Genomic DNA, 20668 nt, shown 5'->3' with positions numbered 1-20668 from the left:
TATTTTGTGTGTCTGGGTCCAAATTAGTGCATATGTGTGTCAAGGCTGCATAAAGAGATCAGAGGACAATTGAAGGAGCCAATTCTTTTCTACTGTGTAGATTCTGGGCTTGAACTCATGACATCAGGCATGATGATAAGTACTTTTACTAATTGGACCATCTCAATAACACACAAATATTAATTTTTTATTTTTCTTTTTATTAGTTCTTTGGGAAATATGTGCTTTAATTATATTCATACTTTACAACAATTTATAGGATGTAGAATAAAATGTTATTGGTATATGTGTATATATCCAGTAGTATAAAGTATACAGCATAAAATTCCTTGAAAGTTTTGCTAATAATTTGATTTATTTTAATATATTTTAATAAATGAATTATGTAACACATGCCTTGTAGTGCTGAGAATAAAACCCACTGCCTTGTACATGAAATCAAGTAATCACTGAGCTATATTCCCAGCTCTTCTTCAATTATATTCTGGAAAGGGTCTCATTAACTTATCCAGGTTGTTGTCAAACTCACAATCCTACTGACTTAGCTGCTTGTATGAGAGTTACATCTCTGAACCACCAGGTCTGTCTTTAATAGGTTTAACATATAGTATATATTTTTTAAATTAATATATAAATGGTTCCATGAATGCTAATGATTAATTCTGCGTGGATGCAACATGGGTACATGGTATGTTATTTGCACTTATCTATATTTTTGTAAAGTCATTATTGATGATTGATTGATTAACTGATTGGTTGATTGCAGTGCTGGAGGTTAAACCTAGCACTTCACACCCACTAAGCAAGTGTTTTGTTGAGCTATAGTGCAGCACAATGACTGTAGAGTTTTACAATTGAAAATAGAATACAAATTTGAAAAAAAAAATGTGTTGCTAGGTCTGTATTTACTGATATTCAGGAGGCTGAGGCAGGAACCACGAGTTCAAAGATTGCATCAGATACATAAGGAATTTAAGGACACCTTGAGGAACTTGATGAAAAGACATAGGGCTATAGCCCAGCAGTAAAGCATGAACCCAGAATCTCCAAGTAAGAAGCTGGGAGCATGGTTCTGTGGTAAAACTTGTGCTTAAGATCTTCCAGTGAGGAACTTGGGGGTGTGGCTCAGCAGCAGAGTCCTTGGCCTAGAGTCTGCTAAATGAGGAGCTGAGAACAGGCCTTAGCAACAGTGTGCTTGCTTAGCATGTTTGAGCTGCTGCAGCTTATCCACAACATTCCTAAACACAAAATTAGATTATAATAATTTTGTCCCTTTCCTGTCTTTCTGTACATTCTGTTCATATCACAGTTTCTAACATACACATTTTATTAAATTAGCATATCAATGTGGACATGGTGGTACTTCTTGAAATCTTAGCATTTTTTGGGTCAATTAAGGTTGGGTTGCATAGAAAGGCTTTAGAGAGAGAATAGGGAAGAGTGAAATTAAAGTTTGTGGTCTGGAGTGAAGCTTTTTCATCATGTTATGAGAATACCGGTATATACTGGCTTCTGCACAGAAACCATTTGACAAAAATCCAAATCTGACAAGGATTTATGAAAGCCATATAGCATTCTCTTTAAGGAAAACAAGAAGTTTGTTGACCTGAAAGAGGAAATAATGTAACAGGTATTACTTCTACTTTCTTGGGAGTATGCACGGTGGGCTTTACCTTTATGGTTAGCAGGTGATGTGGAAGCCAGAGCACCTTTGCCCGGGCCTTCAGTGTCTCCATGGGCAGCTCCTTTAGATATATCTGTATGGTATTGCATGCCATCTTCCATTTCTGCAGGTGAGAATGAGGAAGAGAGCAAGTAACTATCTTTTCCAGAAAGCCTATTGTCTAAATAGATCAGTCCATTGAGTACATGTCATTCTTAGAGTCTGTGAAAGTGACCTTGAACCACAGCTACACAGAATGACTAGTCAGTTTTTACATCCATAACCTTCCTATAAATGTATCAATTTGTCCATCCTGATTATGTGCAGATCTGACTGCCTTTATTTTCTTTTACCTTTTGCTTTCTACTGTTGATCTTTACTTCATTTCCCTTCCTCCCTTCCTCCCTCCCTTCCCTCCCTCCCTCCTGTTTCTCTCTCCACACCTTCTTTTTCTTTTTAATTACTTTATTTATTTACATTCCAGCCATTGCCTACCCTTCCCATCTTTGTCTCCCTTTTCACAGTTTCTTATTCCATTCCTCCTCCACCTTGCTTCTGAGAGAGTGTTCTGTCCTCCCCCCCAACCATGTATCCCCCTTCCATGGGGCCTCAAGTCTTTTGAGGATTAGGCACAACCCCTCCCACTGAGGTCAGACCAGCCAGTTCGCTCCTATATATATGTGTCAGTGGCCTCCAACCATGCCATGTATGCTGCCTGGTTGGTGGCTCAGTCTCTGGGAGCTATCAGCAGTCTAGGTTAGATTAGACTACTGGGGTCACTCTCACTTTTCAGTTTTTTAAAGCAAGATCTTATTCATAAGACCAGGCATGTCTCAAACTTGATACATAGCTAAGGATGACCTTGAGTTTCTGTTCCTCCTTTCTACACCTCCTGAGTACTGAGATGACATGTGTATATCATCATGCATAGCTTGTTAAGGGAAGGACCAAGATTCTTGTGTATGCCAAGCAAGAATATTTACTCTACCAAATAAATTATATCTCCAAACTTTTATGTTTGTCCTCCTTCCATTTTTTACATAAAATTCTTCTGTTCTTTTTATTTGATTTGATTTCAGTTCAGAGTATGAATGAACTACAACAAGAATCAAAGTAACCATTACCAAACTTATAAAGCCTTTGATTAACATTTAAAAAATGTATAAAAGCAAAAAGGGAAAGGGGGCATGGGATAGGGGTTTTCTAGGGAGGGGAAATGGGGAAAAGGGATGGCATCTGAAATGTAAAAAAAAAAAAAAAAAAAAAAAAAAAAAAAAAAAAAAAAAAAAGAATCAAAGTAACATATAGTGTTATAGGCCAGAAAACTAAACATTCAGGATGGCAGGGCAGAAGAATCATGAATTTGAAGCCTGCTTGGTAGTTTTGAATACAATATATAGAGACAGTGAGTCAATGCTTTCAAATATCTCTAGCTCTCTTGTGACACATTAAAAGTATCTGTGTAGGATCTCAAACAAACTTCCTAATAAGGTAGTAGTGGTCTTGGAGGGCATTTTTTAGACTTGTGTCACAAATAAAATCTGGTATTAAATTTAATTCTTTCATAGGGATAGTATTTCTAAAAGGTCTTTTCTTGTACTTACTGCTATCTTAGAAGTGTGACTTCATTTCTGGGATCCTCCCATGTCATCAGGCATTTTATTTCTTCTGTTTTCATGATTGCATAATTTTCCTTATTACTTTTTCATCCTGTTTGTAACTCTAGTAGCATGTTCAATGCAAAGGCAGCAACTCTCCCTTGAGTCATGTCTGGTGCTCTGATAATATCTATAATCTCTGCTGTGCACAAGGCTTGGGCAGGATTATTTTAAATTCAGTGTCAGCTTAATTTTCAAAATGGATTTCAGGCCAACCTGGGTCTCCATTTGCCATATATAAATTATATATGGCATCTATGGTACATATATATTATGTATATGTATACAATATGTTATAATCTTACTTTAATTCTGTCTGTAATTATATATATATATATAAATGTATGTATATGAATGTGTGCATATATATTTAGTATAAAACAAAGGTTGCATGTGTTTGTTGCTTAGACATAGAACATATGTGTCAATCCCTATGAATTTGAATTTGTGAATCTACAAAAACAAATCAAAGCAAAATCTCTGCCTTTTATTTATGTTACCTTGTCTTACATCTAGTCCTCTGTGCATAACTCACCAATCCACTGAGGATCCCCATGTTGCCAAAATACCTCTCACTTTATGTCAGCTTGGAATTTCTATAGTATTTGACAGAGACCCCAGTCTCCCTTGAAAATCTTGTCTTCCTATGGCTACTGTAATTCTAGAATTTCTTGTAGTTTTCAATTTTTATTTTCCCCTGTTTGAATTAATAATTAAGATAAATTTATATTCTTGCATAGTGTGAATTATTTTTTCTTAGTGGGGTGCTGGGAAATCAAACCTATATAATTATGCATGCTAGGGGAAGTATTCCAGCACTAAGCTATTTTGTCTGGGTTTTTCAGACTGTGTCTCACTATATAACCCTGGCTCTCTTTGAACTCAGGACCTTTTTGCCTCAGCTTCCCACATGCTAGAGTGACAGACATACATCAAGTGTACCTGTCTAAGTTCATACCTAAATTCTGTCAATATTATGATGGTGAGAAAATTATTTCATGTCTTCTCTGTATCTCAAATTTATTGCAATGAAGTTGTACAAACAAAGTACAAAATAATATTACAGTGAGGGTTAAAAAATCTTATGGAAGAGCACTTGACATAGAAATAACTGCTGCATAAGCCTAATTGTCAGTCTTATCACAATTAATTATTATTAATAATTATACAAGACCATCTATAACATTGTAGTAATTACTCATGAGCTTGATTGTTTTTATGTTTTGCCTATGCCTAGCTCAGTTCTTAGAACTGACTGATGTTAGGAGTTCAATCATTATTTGCTAAAGAATCTTCTTGTATGATATATATATATATATATATATATATATATACCTATATATGTGTATAGGTCATCTGTAAAGCACTTGCCTCACATGGTCAATGTCCTAGGTTCTATCTCCAGTAATGCACAGAAAGGGATACATGATTTTAAATAAATAGCCGAATTTGAAAACATACAGTATATACAAGAGAAATTTACTCAGCCATATAGAAGAATGAAATGAAGTCATTTGTAGTTACTAGAAATAATCATGTTAAACAAAATTAGGCAGACAGCAAAACAAATACCATAAATATCATAGATTTTATATCTTGTGGAAGCAAACAAACAAATAAAAGTCCCCAAAAGAGAATACTGACTACAAAAGAAGTGGGAGGAATCTAAAAGAAGGTAGAGAAGAGAGTAAGGAGAGTTCATAGTAAGAACTGGGGATAATAAGAGCATTGTTTGACCATGTATGAAAATATCAGAGTGAAATTCACAAATTTGCACAAGTTTTTCTGATTCAATAATGAAAACTGTAGAAATTATAAATAAATATGAATGCAGTAATGAACTAATTTTCTTTCTACCTCATAGAAAAGGAGTACTGCCTATGAGACTTCCCAGTGTGTAAGTGGGAATGCAGAATTAGTGGTTCTTATTTATCAACCTGATTTAATGTGTAGAAACCTGAAAAGCACTTGTCACCTTTTCCAAGTCAGCACTCTCAGTCATTATATTTCTCAAGACTAGTGATAAAGATGTCTTGATGGGTTGGGAACTAGGCTTCAAGATTATAAACATAACCATGGAATATTGAGAGCTACCATTCATTATCACAACACTGTTATCTTCAGTTTGTAAATTACCTGAAGGAGTAATAATCCTCTGGATGGATGAGCTGGCTGTAGAGTCAGTAATAGTGGAAGCAGAATAGGGCAATGGTGTTGAAATTGAAGAAGGTAATTTTGTTGCAATGGTGGCAAACAAATCGCTTGACTGTATTATAGAATGAGGACTCTTAGAAGTCACAGTTGAACTGCCTGTAGGATGGCTGGTTGTGGCAACTAAAGCCATTTCCTCTGTGGGAGAAAGTATTGTTGTTGTGTCAACCAAAGTATTCTCAGCTGAAGGCAGTGTATCAGTTCTTGGAACATGGATACTTTTTGATGAAGGCATAGCAAAATTGTATTCTGGAAAGGATGTCAACCCAGACTCTGCAATAGGTGAAGAAGGATGTGAGATGGTAACTCTTTCTCCTGGATATTCAGTTAACTCTGGAGATGGAGTCTGATTCGGGATTGATATATTCATAGCAGAAGTAACATCAGTCTCAGTACTTGACAAATGGAGAATGGACACAGGAGCTGAAGGTTTATTTGTTTGTTGGGATATGCTAGTGTCTCTCATTCCAGAAGTCAAATAGGAAACTGGGTCAGTATTCGATCGTGTTGTTTCTAAATGGTTAGGCAATGATGTGGACATAGTAGTCATCCATACAGAGGGATCAGTACCCATTGTATTGGTGTCCCTAGATGACTCAGAGGATATTGATGCAGAGGAACTTAGTTCATGTCCCATACTAATAGTATTCATATTGGTTACAGTGAAACTTAAGGAAGAAGGATGTTTTTCTGTATCAGTAGTAACTTCAGATAAACCCAATATTTCAAGTGATGTGCTGCTCAAATTTGAGGGCAAACTTATTCCAGTTTCCAAGCTTCTTCTCAATATATTTGTTGTTTTAAACAGTTCAGAAGTGGGGAATGAAGACTTAGGAAAAGAAGTGGAGTTTGAGCTCTGTGGTGATAGAAGGGAAGCAGAAGCAGAAGTGTTGATTGGTATTGTCAACAAGGCAGAGGCATTACTATCTGAAGAAAGAGTCTCAGATGATACAGTGTATTGGGCCTGAGGTCCAGATGTAGTTATGTCCACACTGGTTACTTTAGTTTTGGTGGAACTATAAGATTTTTGTAAGGTTCTGGTGTCCTTTGAAGTGGCTAACTCACTGTTGCTCCGGCTTGAAAATGAAGTTGTAAAGGAAGCTAAGTTTGTGTCCAACTCCTCTGAGGTTGTTTCCCTAGAGGAGGGAAGGAAGAGTCTTTGTCTTTCTGATGGAGAAGTAGCAGGAAAAGATGATGCTGTCCCAGGTATAGTTTGTATAGAATTCACAGAGGAAGTTGTTTCATGGAGTGGAAAGTCTGTTGTTGAGAGTAACTCAGAACTGCTGGGATGAGAGATTGAGTCTGAATATATAAATGTCTGAGTTACAGTGTAAGCTGTAGGATCCGATATGTTCAAAAGAGTGGTGATGTTAGGTGATTCCTCAACATTAACTCCTTGACTGATGTCAGTGCTTGGAAAGAAAACAGTAGATCTACTGGAGGCATTTCCCATTGTGATGTCTGTTGTCTTCACAAAGGGTACAGAGCTTGAAATGGATGCTCTATCATTTGAGTTTCTTTCTGTTCTTGAAATTTCAGGGATAGTGCTAGTGGATACTGTAAAAAGACTAGAACTATGTTTTGTCACCAAACCAGTATCTTTAGACATTTTGGTTCCCTGTTCTATTGAAGTTATGGGAAGAGCTTTTGGAGTTTTTGCATGTGCAGGGTTAGATGAAGGCATTGATGGGAAAATTATTATGTCTGAATTGCTTTGTGAGGTCATAATTTCAGTTATTCTTGATGGACCTGAATTAACTAGCACAGTGTCTTGGGGATGCATTGTAGGACTATCAGTTTCTACTCTTGTTGCTGGATTTTTAAAGGAAATGTGACTTGTCTGCAAGGTTTTTATGTTATATGAAGAACCTGGAGTTGAAGGCCGTATAGTATCCAGGCTTTGAATTAAGGTGCTCCCAGAAGTTTCACCTGTATCTTTTCCATTTGAGATTGTCTCTTGAATAGAAGTTACTAGTGCAGCCAGAGAATCAAGGGAGGAGACATTTTGTCCTTGAGAGGTAGAAGCAAGATGTGAAAGTGTGGTTTTCTCCATCATAGTTGATGTAGAATCCACAAAGGTGTGTTTTCCATTGGATAGAGAACTTGTTTGCGACTGTTTCTCAAAAGTGCTAGATTCAGATATCCAGGATAAATGTGGAGATGTTTGAGGCTCAGGTGAAGAAAATTCTGCCATAGCAACAGGGGTTGCAGTATCCCTGGATAAGTTATCATTCAGTAAAGACGCAGAATTAGCTGCTCCAAAGATGGAGGTTAACTCTACGTGTTCTTTTGTGCTAGGGTAGGTAATGAGTCTGGAGTTGCTTCCATGAGTGATGTCTTCTGATTCTGAGGAATAGAGAGGGCTTCTTGTAGGGATTCTGCCAGCTCTAATGGATTCTGAGATGGAGAGGCCAGTAGACATGTTAGTGGTTAAGTGAGAAAAAGTAGTATTGTGTGTTGTGGGAAAGGTGGGCTCTTCAAGAGTAGTAGTTTGTGGAAGTGATTGGCTTAGGGAAGATGTATCAGTCACATTTCTAGAGGCATCAGAGAATGTTGGCTGTGAAATAGAAACTGTAGTACCCACCAAAGGATGCTGAAACGTGGTTGAAAATGCAGTTTTAGTTGAAACTGATGCAGGAATAATAGATGATTTAGATTGTGGTATGGAACTGCTGACTTCCATAATTATTTCTGGCTTAACAGAGGAAGTAGAGCTTGTCTGTGAAAATTTGGTAACCTGGGAAGTCTCTTGGCTTGACTGTGTACTAGTGGTCCAATTTGGAAATGAAGTAGACAAATTATCCAACCTGGATGTGATTGCCTCCTTAGAAGAGGTAAAGACTGAGACAACAGAACTAGGAGAGGGGGTGCTATTTTCTCCTGTGGAAGTAACAGATGATGTTAAGGAAGATTCATCAAGATATCCTGGAGAATTGCCAAGTTGGCTTCCTTTTAGAGTTGAAAAAGTTGCAATTGATGGGACTTCATAACTTTGGCTTAGAAATGTGGATGTCTCTGTGATTGTGGGGGTTGGCCTGAGACTCATGAAATTGTCTGACTCTGATGACATGGTTGATGTTTCTAGGGAGAGGGTAATGTTTGAGGTCACATTAGAGTCCCTAATCTGACTGGTAGATATTTCTTCTGATTCTGTGGTGGTGTTGGAATCATAAAACTTGGTGAAAATTCCACTGGCCATATCTTCTGATGTAAACTTGGTGTGTTCTGATGTAAAATGCTGAAGCATTGTAAGTATTGTGTTATCAGGAGACATCGATATTGTACTTGATACCAGAGTAGAGGAACTATTAGTCACTTCAGAAGGGGTTCTAAAGAAATTTGTACTTGAATGCACCTTCTCAGGTATATTAACTTGTGTCGATGTGGTCAGGAGGGTAACTGTCTGTGTACCAATATTTGTATTTCCATATGATGTTGATTGTGTAGGTGAAAGTGTGGATTCTTCTGTAGTGGGCAGGGTAGTAAGAAAAGTTTTCTTTTCTGATGGCACTGAAACAGATGTGATCGTATATTGGAATTCAGGTACAGTATGGCTGACTCCCATGTTGGACCCTGGTGTGACTGAGGAAAATGTATTCATCTGTGACAGTTGAGAAGCATGAACAGTGTTGGAGCTTGGCTGAGAGATGCTGCTCCAATTTGGAGTATAAACAGTTACAGAACCTGAACTTGTGTATGAATCTGTTGGAATTGAATCCTTAGAAATTGTGAACAAAGAGACAACAGATTCAGGAAGGTAACTACTGTGAGTGTGTGGCAAGGGAGTATCAAAGGTCAGTGAAAGTGACCCTTGTGCTTTTGTGGAATCTGTAAACATGGACCCTTCCTCAGCAGTTAGTGTCCATGATGCTGAAGCAGGATTGTTGAAAGGAGCCATGGATTCTGAATGTGGAAATGTATGTGTCCCACTGGAGTGGGTACCCTTGACTAAGACAGTGCTTGATGTATGTGGGTAAGTCAAAATGTCTGAGATAACTGAGGAATGTTCCATTGGTCTGCTTTTCATCTCTTCTGATTCTGCACTGATTGTGGAGGTAGGGAGACTGATGGAGGTTCCAGTGGAAGTATCTTGTGATGTTGACTGAAGGTCTGAAAGGGATATGCTCTCAGCAGACCTGAGTCCTGTCCTGGATTCAAAAAGAGAACTAGTGGAAATTTCACTATGGCTAGTGCTGTATTCTGTGGTTGCATTTATGTCTTCAGATGTACTAAAATCTATCCATGCTGTTCTCAAGGGGAAAGATTTATCTTTCTCAATCTCTGTACTTTCAGATGAGATTGACTGTGAAGGTAAAAGTCTGGCTTGTTCCATGGTTGGCAGAATAGTTGTAAAAGACTCCTTTTCAAGTGAGACTGATATAGGTGTGATAGCATGTTTGTAAGTGCTATCTTTCATGCCTTCCACTGGTGTGACCAAGGGAACAGAGGTTGTCTGTGGGATTTTGGAGAGTTGGGCACTGTTGGAGCTTGGTATGGAAGAAGTCATTGATCTTGTGGTCGTATATAATCTAGTAGCTATTGGGTTCTTAGAAATTGTGACAATGGAGGTGACAGAAACAGGAGCAGTGGTACTGTATCTGTCTGCATTAGCAGGAATTGGAGAATGTGTAGGTGCCTCATCTGTAGATCTTGCCAAACTTTTAGACATGGACTTTTCCCAAACTGAATTAGTCCTTGATGTGGTTGCAGGTTTCATATTGATAGAATTAACTATGGATTCTGAAAGTGCAGATGTCTGTGTCTCACTGTGTTTGGTCTTTGTGTTTGAAGAAGTGGCTGATAGATCTTTGGAAGTTACCAAGTTTGATGTCACCACAGTATGTTCCCTATGGCTGGTAGCATCCTCTTCTGATGCTGTGGTGGCTGTAGATCTCAAGTTCTTGATGGAGATTTCAGTGGAAATGTCCTCTGATATTGAGTGGTATAACTTCGAAAAGAATGTTCTTCCAGCAGATGTACCTTTTGTCATAGATGTTATAAGAGAAGGAGTAGTGGGTACATTAGCCTGGCTACTTCTGTGTTCTTTGGTTGAATGTATGTCTTCAGATTTACTAGAATTTTTCCATGCTTTGATCAAGGAGGAAGCTGTCCGTTTTCCAGTCTCTGCTGTTGCAAAGGAAATCAACTGTGGAGATGAAAGTGTGGTGCTTTTTGATCTGGCCATAATTGTTGTGAAATATTCATGTTTAGATGAGATTGGTGTAGGGGTAATTGTGTGTTTGGTTTGGGGGATTGAGCTCCCATTATTCTGGTTTTGTTTTGTGACTGAAGAATCAGTGGTTACCTGTGAGATTTTGGACATTTGTGCAATGTTGAAACTCTTCTGATGACTGCTATTCAAGCTTTGAATTGAGAAAGTCACAGGTTCTGAGCTTGTGGGCAAGTCTCTTGGGATTTTATCTTTAGAAACCGTGACTACATAGGCCACAGAACCAGTGGAACCAGTAGATGATGTATTGTGTGTGTCTATCATGGAAGAAATAGCTAAAGGCGGATGTGAGTCATGTGGCATTGTTATGGAATCTGCAAATATGGATTCTTCCCAAGGAGTATGTGTCTGTGATTCTGAAGCAATATTTTTGGGAGGATCCATGGCTTCTGGATGTGGAAATGTATGCACTCTACTGGAGTTAGTGACATTGATTGAGGCAGAGGTTGATGGGCTTTCAGAAGTTACCATAGAATGTCCAGTGTGGCTATTTGACAACTGTTGTAATTTTGCAGTGATGCTGGAACTAGGGGTCCCAATGGTGATTCCAAAAGAAGTATCTTCTGATACTGACTTATGTAGTGTTACAAAAGATGTGTTCCCAGTAGTTATGTCTTTTGTTGAAGGTTCAAGAAGAGAACGATTCATGGGCACTTCAGTAAGGTTAGGACTGTACTCTGTGGTTGAATCTATTTCTTCAAGTGTGCTAGATTGTATCTGAGCTGTGGTCCAACTTTGCCTGGTAGTGTGATGGGTAATAGGTAGATGTCTTTGTGATGTGAAACTAACAAGTGATGAAGAACTTGTTCTGACTGGAGTTTCCCAGGAACTTTCAGAGCTGATTTCTTCCTTTAGTGATGAGTTTGTCCTGGATGGGGCTTTGTAACTTTTGCTCAGAAGAGTAGATGTCTCCAAAAAAGAATAATTCTGAGAGACACTGGAGTATATTTCTGACCCTGAGGTAGTTGCTTGTGTACCTTGAGATACAACAATGTTTGGGGTCACTACAAAATGTTTTATCTGACTAATGGCAATTTCTCTGCTGATTATGGAGTTTGGGGGCCCAGTGGAGGTTTCTTCTGGTTTGAATGGTTGATTAGTAGTTGGATAAGAAGTGCTGTTAGTTGTAGATTCCGTTCTGGATAAATGAACAGAATTAGTAAAGGGCATTTCAGTAAGATTAGGAATATGTTCTGTAGTTGAAATCATCTCAGATATGTTAGTTACTGCCATAGTTACAGTGGTAGACGTGTCTGATAGAAGAGTACTATTTAATGAAGCTTCATTATGTGTCTCAGTCCTGGTAAAATTTGATGACATCATTGAAGGAGAACCAGTGCTCTTCCCTGTCATTTCCGAGATCATTATGGAAAATTTGGTTTTAGGTAAGATTGACTCAAAAGGTACAACAGGAGTAGAACTAGTAGCTTTTATGATGCTCACTGCTTTCTTTGGGTTTCTTGTGCCTTTTAGAGTGGCCAGCATTGAAGGAAAGCTACTTCTCCAATGTGAAGCTGAAGCAGTCACTGTTGTTGTGTTTTTGTCCAACCTTCTTGTGCTTGTCTTGGGTGCTGGTCTGAGCATTGAAGTCATAGATCCACTAGAACTACGTGGTTCTTGGAATGCTGAGGCTACATGAGAAGGCAAGGTTGGTTTGTGTTTACTTGACACAGTAAACTCTTGACAAATAATAATTATAAAACCAATAATCCAATAATGCATTCAAGAATAGCCTTATATACTTTCTTATAGCTATAAGCTGATTAAAGCCATATTATGCTTTATATCTGCATGAATCATATCTTTTTTATATTCATCTAGCAGAAGAAATTTTATCCTAGACGATATTCAGGATAAACCATTTCTTACTGAGTTTTCATATGTCTATAGAAGTATGTATTAAAATAATCATTACAAAATTGTATTATTTCTCAGGTGAAGTTTCATGAAATATAACTTATAAATAAAACCTACAACCCACTAATTATAAAAATAAGTCAGGTTAGCTTAAATTGCAGGGAATAAATGACTATGGTGTGTTCAACCCTAAATTATACTCACTCTTCTTAATACTCAAGGAGCCTCCTAGAAGAGGAAGTGGAAAGACTGTAAGAACCAGAGTTACAAAACAATGTATTCTGGACATGGCAGTACCATTGCTCTCATGAACTCATGGCTACTCTAGTGGACTGTACAAGAGGAGGAGGAGGAAGAGGAGGAGAGGAGCTAGAGAGATGGTTCAACAGGTAAAATCTGACAAACTGAGCTTGATTCCTGGTATACACATAGTGGACAGAAAGAACTGTTTTGTAAAAATTGTCCTCTGGCCTTTACATTATACTGGGACATGCATAAACACACACACACACACACACACACACACACACACACACACACAGAAACACACAAACACACAAACACACAAAATCACAAACACACTTGCACACATACATACAAGCACACATGCGCACTAAACTAACTTAACTAAATAACTAATTTAAAATGTACTACAAAATGTTTATTTACAGAGGAAAAGAACATGAAGTTGGAACAGGAACATGGTGGAAAAGTCTGAGAGGAGTTGGAGACAGGAGTGAAAGAAATACAATAAAAACTTGTCAGTTGCATGTATGAAATTCTCAAGTAATGAATACATTTTTTTCAAAAGAGCCAGTTGCAAGAAGTTATAACAGGCTGAACATACTATAAAAGAAATCCATGATTTCTTGGTACATTTTTGGTTCATCGATGTCTGAAAGATATATTTTCACTAAAAGATATATTTATATAGTTAATTATGTCAAAAAGAAAAAGAACAAAAAAGGAAAAAATATATGGTTGGGATATGACTCAGCACCTGCTCATAACTTCTATCCCCAGAATGTAGAGACACATATTCCCAGAGAAAGCGTACTAGTGTTGGGGGCCGACTTTTAGCAGAAAGCGGCTATCAGCTTTGCAGCCATCTTGAGCCATATACCCTGACATGAGATTTAAATTACAATAGCCTACAACAGCTGAGAACACTCCGATAATCTTGGTTTAGATACCTTGAGATTAAAGGTGTGTGAGATTATAGAGATCAGAGTTAGAGACAAGACCTAAGGGCATGATTAAAGGTGTAACTTAGAGGCATGGCTTAGAAGTAAGACATATAAAATACAGAGGCAGACAGTAGCATTCAGACATTAGGGAGACACAGCAGAGAGAAGACATTAGGGAGACTATAGAGAGAGATTCATACACATCAGACATTAGGTAGAATCTGCCCTCACCCTCGCTCTTGCTGAAGCCCGACCTGCAGACCGGAGCAGCAGCTTGGGCCGGGATACAGTGGCCGCCCAAATGTGGGTCGGCCTGGGCCTCAACATTTTGCCTGGGCTGCAACATTTATTTTGGCCGCCCCAACTTGGGGCTAGTGCGGTCCCCAACATACTAGGAAGGACGATTAGCCATATTGAAGACATCTAGGTTTAATGAAGAGTTTCTCAATGTAAAAGATGGTAAGGGGATTGAAGATGATTCATGACATTAACCTCAGGACTCCACATGAACATACATACACATTCACAAAACATATATATATACATATATATATATATATATATATATATATATATATATATATATACTTTCACACACCATGCACACATGCATACAAACACACGTGAAAAGTACAAAAAGAAGGAGAAAAACTTATACACATAGGACTAGGGCAATGGCTTACTGGGTAAAAGCAGTTATTGCAAGAGCATGAGGACTTATTTGGATCCCAAGGATCATGCTAAAAATCAGATGAGGAAATGCATACATCTGTATTCCTACTACTACACAGGTTAGTAAACAAGGAGCACCCTTGGAAATTGCTAGCCACCAGCCTAGTTCCAGTTTTAGTAAGAGACCCTGTCATGTGGAAATAAGATGGGAAGTAATGAAGCAGGACACCTGCCACCTTCCTCTGGTCAACTTGTGAGCATGCATAGGAGTGTGATCTGCAACACACAGTTTCATATATCACATACACACACATATACACACATATGTATACACACACAAACACACACACACACATATATATACATATATATGTATATATACATATAAATATATATATGCACACACGTAATATATGACTAAATTGCCCACATATTCCTAAGGTATTATTTTCTGTACTACAAACTAGCATTTCTGTTGGAAGATGTATCTATGAAAAAACTGATATATACTAATATCCCGTAGTAAATGATCCAACCCTTTCCTATACTTGGGCTTCCATAATCTCTATTCTATTCTTTTCACTGCTATAAATTGGACTTTAAGCATTTCATGTATACATTAAATATATAAAAATGCATTATTTATTTTAAGAATGTGCCTGTTTATATCTTTGTATTATGTCTTAAATTTCTACCTTTTCTTTCCTTTATCGTTCTTTTTAGCTTGCCTTCCTTCCTTCGTTCCTTTATTTCTTTTTCACTTTTTTATTTCCCTAGAGTTTCTTCTCTTCCTTCTTTTCTACCCTTTCTTTTGTTTTGACATCTTCACTTCTTCATTTGATACTCATCTCTAAGTGTTTCTTTTTTCTTTCTTTGAAGATCTCTTTTGTGAGCCTAGGTTTCTCTGGAACTAGCCATGTAGTCCAGATGGAGCAAATCTCCAGATCTTATCTCCTAAGTATTAGAATTATAATATCATTATGTCTAGATGGAATTTCTTTCTTTAACAAGATATGGAAAAATCTAGATGTATGATGAAAGAGCATGCATTTTTTCTTTGTATCTATATTTACATTACATGCATACATACATACATACATACATACACACACACACACACACACACACACACAATGAAAAATATTTACCCTACAAAACAACAAAAAAGAAGTCAAAGGGATACAAACAGGAAAGGAAGAAGTCAAAATATCACTATTTGCAGATGATATGATAGTATACTTAAGTGACCCCAAAACTTCCACAAGAGAACTCCTAAACCTAATAAACAACTTCAGCAAAGTGCTATAAAAAAAGTTATAAAACCAACTCAAACAATCAGTAGCCTTTCTCTACTCAAAAGATAAACAGGCTGAGAATAAAATTAGGGAAATGACACCCTTCACAATAGTCACAAATAATATAAAATACCTTGGTGTGAATCTAATCAAGCAAGTAAAATATCTGTATGACAAGAACTTTAAGTCTCCGAAGAAAGAAATGGAAGAAGATCTTAGAAGATGGAAAGACCTCCCATGCTTGTTGAGTTGCAAATATAATATAGTAAAAATGGCCATGTTGCTGAAAGCAATCTACAGATTCAATGCAATCTCCACTAAAAATCTCAACTCAATTCTTCACAGAGTTAGAACGAGAAATTCTCAAATTCATTTGAAATAACAAAAAATCCCAGGATAGCAAAAACTGTTCTCAACAACAAAAGAACTTCTGGAGGAATCATCATCCCTGACCTCAAGCTGTACTATAGAGCAATAGTGATTAAAAAAAAAAAAACTGCATGGTATTAGTACAGAGACAGGCAAAAAGATCAGTGGAATAGAATTAAAGACCTAGAAATGAACCCACACACCTATGATCACTTTATCTTTGACAAGGGAGCTAAAACCATCCAGTGGAAAAAGGACAGCATTTTCAACAAATGGTGCTGGTTCAACTGGAGGACAAGATGTAGAAGAATGCAAATCGATCCATTATTATCTCCTTGTACGAGACTCAAGTCCAAGTGGATAAAGGACCTTCACACAAAACCAGATACACTGAAACTAATAGAAGAGAAGGTTGGGAAGACCCTCGAATACTTAGGCACAGGGAAAAGTTTCTGAACGGAACACCAATGGCTTATGCTCTAAGATCAAGAATTGACAAATGGGACCTCATAAAATTGCAAAGTTTCTGTAAGGCAAAGGACACTGTCAATAGGACCAAATGGCAACCAACAGATTGGGAAGAGATCTTTACCAATCCCACATCCGATAGAGGGCTGATATCCAATATATACAAAGAACTCAAGAAATTAGACTCCAGACAACTAAGTAACCCTATTAAAAATGGAGTACAGAGCTAATCAAAGAATTCTCAACTGAAGAAACTCAAATGGCTGAGAAATACCTAAAGAAATGTTCAGCTTCTTAGTCATCAAGGAAATGCAAATCAAAATAACACTGAGATTCCACCTCACACCAGTTAGAATGGCTAAGATCAAAAACTGAGGTGATAGTACATGCTGGTGAGGATGTGGATAAAGAGCAACACTCCTCCATTTTTGGTGGATTACAAGATGGTGCAGCCTCTCTGGATATCAGTCTGGTGGTTCCTCAAAAACCTGGACATAGCATTACCTGAGGACCCAGTTATACCACTCCTGGGCATATACCCAGAAGATGCTCCAACATATAACAAGGACATATGCTCCATTATGTTCATAGTAGCTTTATTTATAATAGCCAGAAGCTGGAAAGAACCCAGATGTTCTTCAACAGAGGAATGGATAGAAAAAATGTGGTACATTTACACAATGAAGTATTATTCAGGTATTAAAAACAATGAATTTGAGAAATTCTTAGGTAAATGGACGGAACTAGAAAATACCATCCTGAGTGAGGTAACCCAATCACAAAAGAACACACATGGTATTCAATCAATGATAATTGGATATTAGCCCAGAAGCTCACAATACCCAAGATTCAACTCACAGACCACATGAAACTCATGAAGAAGGAAGACCAAAGTGTGGGTACTGCAGTCATTCTTAGAAGGAGTAACAAAATACTCAAGGGAGCAAATATGGAGACAAAGTGGGGGAGAGAAACTGAAGAAGAGGCTGTCTGGAGACCATTCCACCTGGGTATCCATCCCATGTGCAGTCACCAAATGTAGACACTGATGTGGATGTCAGAGAGTGCATGCTGACAGGAGTCTGATATAGCTGACTTCTTAGAAGTCTGCCAGTGCCTGACATATTCAGAGGCAGATACTCACAGCTAACCATTGAACTGATCAAGAGATTTCCAATGGAGGAGTTAGAGAGAAGAATCTGAAGGAGCTGAAAAGGTTTGTGGCCCCATGAGGAGAGCAACAGTACCAACCAACTGGAGCTCCCATGGTCTAAACCACCAGCCTAGGAGCACATAAGAAGAGACCCATGACTCTAGCTGTATATATAGGGTAGTATGTCCTTGTTGGGCATAGGCGGAAGAGGAGATCCTTGGTCCCATGAAGGCTGGACACAGAATGTGGGGGAATTTGAAGGTGGAGAGGTGGGATTTGGGGGGGAGGTGGGGGCACATCCTCATAGAAGCAGGAGGAGGGGGGATAGGATAGGAGAGTCCTGGGCAGGGGGGAAAGGGGTAAGGGGATAACATCTGAAATGTAAATAAAATATCCAATTTTTAAAAAAGGGGGGGGAGAATAAAAAAGAAAATTAAACATGAAGAAAAAGAGAAAGAAACCATGGTGATCATAAGGGTGACTTCTGTGGTCAAATATTAGCAGGGATTTGGCTAGGGTTCTAGAAGTGAATATATGTTTCATGGAAAGTTGGTGGTGGTCTGGTTACTGGCGTGATTGTCTGTATCTGATCCTATTATGATTTCTCTGGGCCTTTCTGTTCTATTCTAAGTAGGCTATTTCTCATGTAAATTTGTCAATTTACAAGCCAATGCTGTCTATGTCTTTGTACCTGGATTGATGAGGAAAAGTACTAGTCCATGTATTCCTAAAATCAGGTTTTATTCACCTGCCCAAGAAGCAGTATGCCACTCACATACAAATAAAGCACCATGTAGTAGCTAGGCACTGGCAGCTCCAGAGCATTTTACACTGTAAGGCTTTTTGCTATTATTATTTTAAGACATATTTGAAGTAAATATTTGAGGTCTGTGCCTTGCAGAACGGAATTTTTGAGAAGTAGTATAACTATTAAACTGCAGGATAAGATGTGGCATCATTTTTTACTAGATGTGTAGAAGAGTGGCCCCATTAACAGTCAGGCATTGAAAGAGTAGGGGCTAAGGGAATCATGTACTGCTACACATTGAATCATGTACTGCTAATAGATTCAGGGAAGAGAGTCATTGCCATCAGTTATGTATTCACTGGTATCCCATACCAGGCTTCAATGGATAGTTCTATCCTAAATAGATTATATAACAAAACCAGAAGTGATGGATCTGGAGAAGGGGCCAATAGGGCACAAACTTTCATGAGGATGGGAGAGGAATAAGAGAGGCTGGAGGAAAAAGTAGTCAGAGTATACTTTACGCGTATATGAGGTTGTCAAAAAGAATAAATCTAATTTTTTTTAAAAAAAAATCTTAGTTTTTTGCCTTCATTTTCTATCTCTTTGGAAATATTACTGTCAGTTTTATATCCTATTCTGAATTTTCAAAGGTGCGAAAACCTGAAGTCACCTTAGAATTCAGAGACAAGACACGGAAACATACCTATGTGATAAAGTACCAAAAGTACCCAGAAAAATATACACTTTGGTCATAAGACATGCAAAAATCAAGCTGATACTGACAGAACCTTTCTCCCTAGTAGCTATGCAACCTCCTGGGGGACAAAATTCATTAACAATATTATTCATCCATGAACACTGTAGGTTACCATAACAATTTTTTTGGCAAGACATGTTAATACATGCAACACCTGTGTAAATAATCTAGGAATAACCAACTTTTAATTTTTGATTTGATTTATGGTCCTCTCTACAGGTGAAAAATCATGCCTAGTCCTGTAAATCTGGCCAAGAACCTATAGCCAGGGAACTCACAGTTCTTAGGGCAAAATCTACTATTAGTTTGCTAAATAAATATAATGTCAAATTTCTCCACAAGTATTTAGTAGAGCTCTCAGTCCTCATTGGGGAAGCATTTTTTCTTTTATTTTTTGTGGTTTTTTATTGGATATTTTATTTACATTTCAGATGCCATCCCCTTTCCCCATTTCCCCTCCCTAGAAAACGCCTATCCCATGCTCCTTTTTTTTTTAGCTTTTATACAATTTTTTAAAAATATTAATCAAAGGCTTTATAAGTTTGGTATTGCTCAATCAGAAGTGTAACCCAATACCCAACCTAGATATATCAACTATCTTTGACTGGTGGAGACACGTGAACATCTGCCTCCATGCCCCCTCCTCTTTCTCTCTCTTTCTCTCTCTCATCACCTAGCTTCTTCTCTCCTTCTTATTCTCCTCTCCTTACTCCTTCTCTTCCTCTCAGTACTCGGGGAAGCAGTTTTGTGCAGTGGATGATAATTAATATAGAGACAAACAACTGGTCAAATTATTGAAAGTGTCTATAGAGCTTTCAACCATAAAAGAGACTTTTACTGTAGTACCCAATACTAACCTGTAAGTCTCACCTGCCTAAGGACCAGGTAATCTCCCAGGATTCTAGGAATTGTAGTTCTTAGGCTATAACAAAAGTCTCATGTAAAAGTATGGTGGCTTATGTATTTGCCTTTATAAACTCCTGCAATATGTGTCTTGGGAGCCACCTAACTGGTAAATTCAGAGAGTGTTCCTGACCAAAATTCATCTGTTAGTCAGTATTTAATATTTAATAAATATTGCTTGCTTCAAATTTGGCTCAAAATGGTGCCATTTGTTTTTCTCCTGTGAATCTCAGGATTACCAGTATATCAAACATACCCTCTATCCCAAAGAATGTTCAAAAGAAGGGAAAGAAAGAACGTAAGAACCAGAGGTTAGAGAGGACTAAAGTGAAACAGTGACATGATATAACTGTGAACCATGTGAAACAGGATGTGATATCACTGTGAACCACATAAACTCTCAGCAGATATGATTACCTGAATAAAACACAGACAGATAGGGCCCATGAGAACCTACTCCTCCTTTTGTATTTATAGGCAGTTAATGGATAAAG

General features: G+C 37.8%; 1 protein-coding gene across 9 annotated transcripts in view; it reads right to left on the bottom strand.

The window, feature by feature from the left end:
* The window catches only part of Muc16 (mucin 16, cell surface associated), a 191066-nt gene that overhangs the window by 150793 nt on the left and 19605 nt on the right, over positions 1–20668 (bottom strand). For all 9 annotated transcript variants that reach the window (XM_076925982.1, XM_076925989.1, XM_076925983.1 and 6 more), the window contains exons 2-3: positions 5458–12393; positions 1674–1787 (exon numbers count right to left, since the gene is read on the bottom strand). In XM_076925982.1, coding sequence (XP_076782097.1) covers positions 1674–1787; positions 5458–12393 — 7050 coding nt within the window. The remainder of the gene's footprint in view (positions 1–1673; positions 1788–5457; positions 12394–20668) is intronic.

This window comes from Arvicanthis niloticus, chromosome 27 (assembly GCF_011762505.2).
Source record: "Arvicanthis niloticus isolate mArvNil1 chromosome 27, mArvNil1.pat.X, whole genome shotgun sequence".
NCBI lineage: Eukaryota > Metazoa > Chordata > Mammalia > Rodentia > Muridae > Arvicanthis > Arvicanthis niloticus.
Note: the sequence above shows the minus strand (reverse complement) of the source record. Positions and strands in the feature narration are given on the sequence as shown.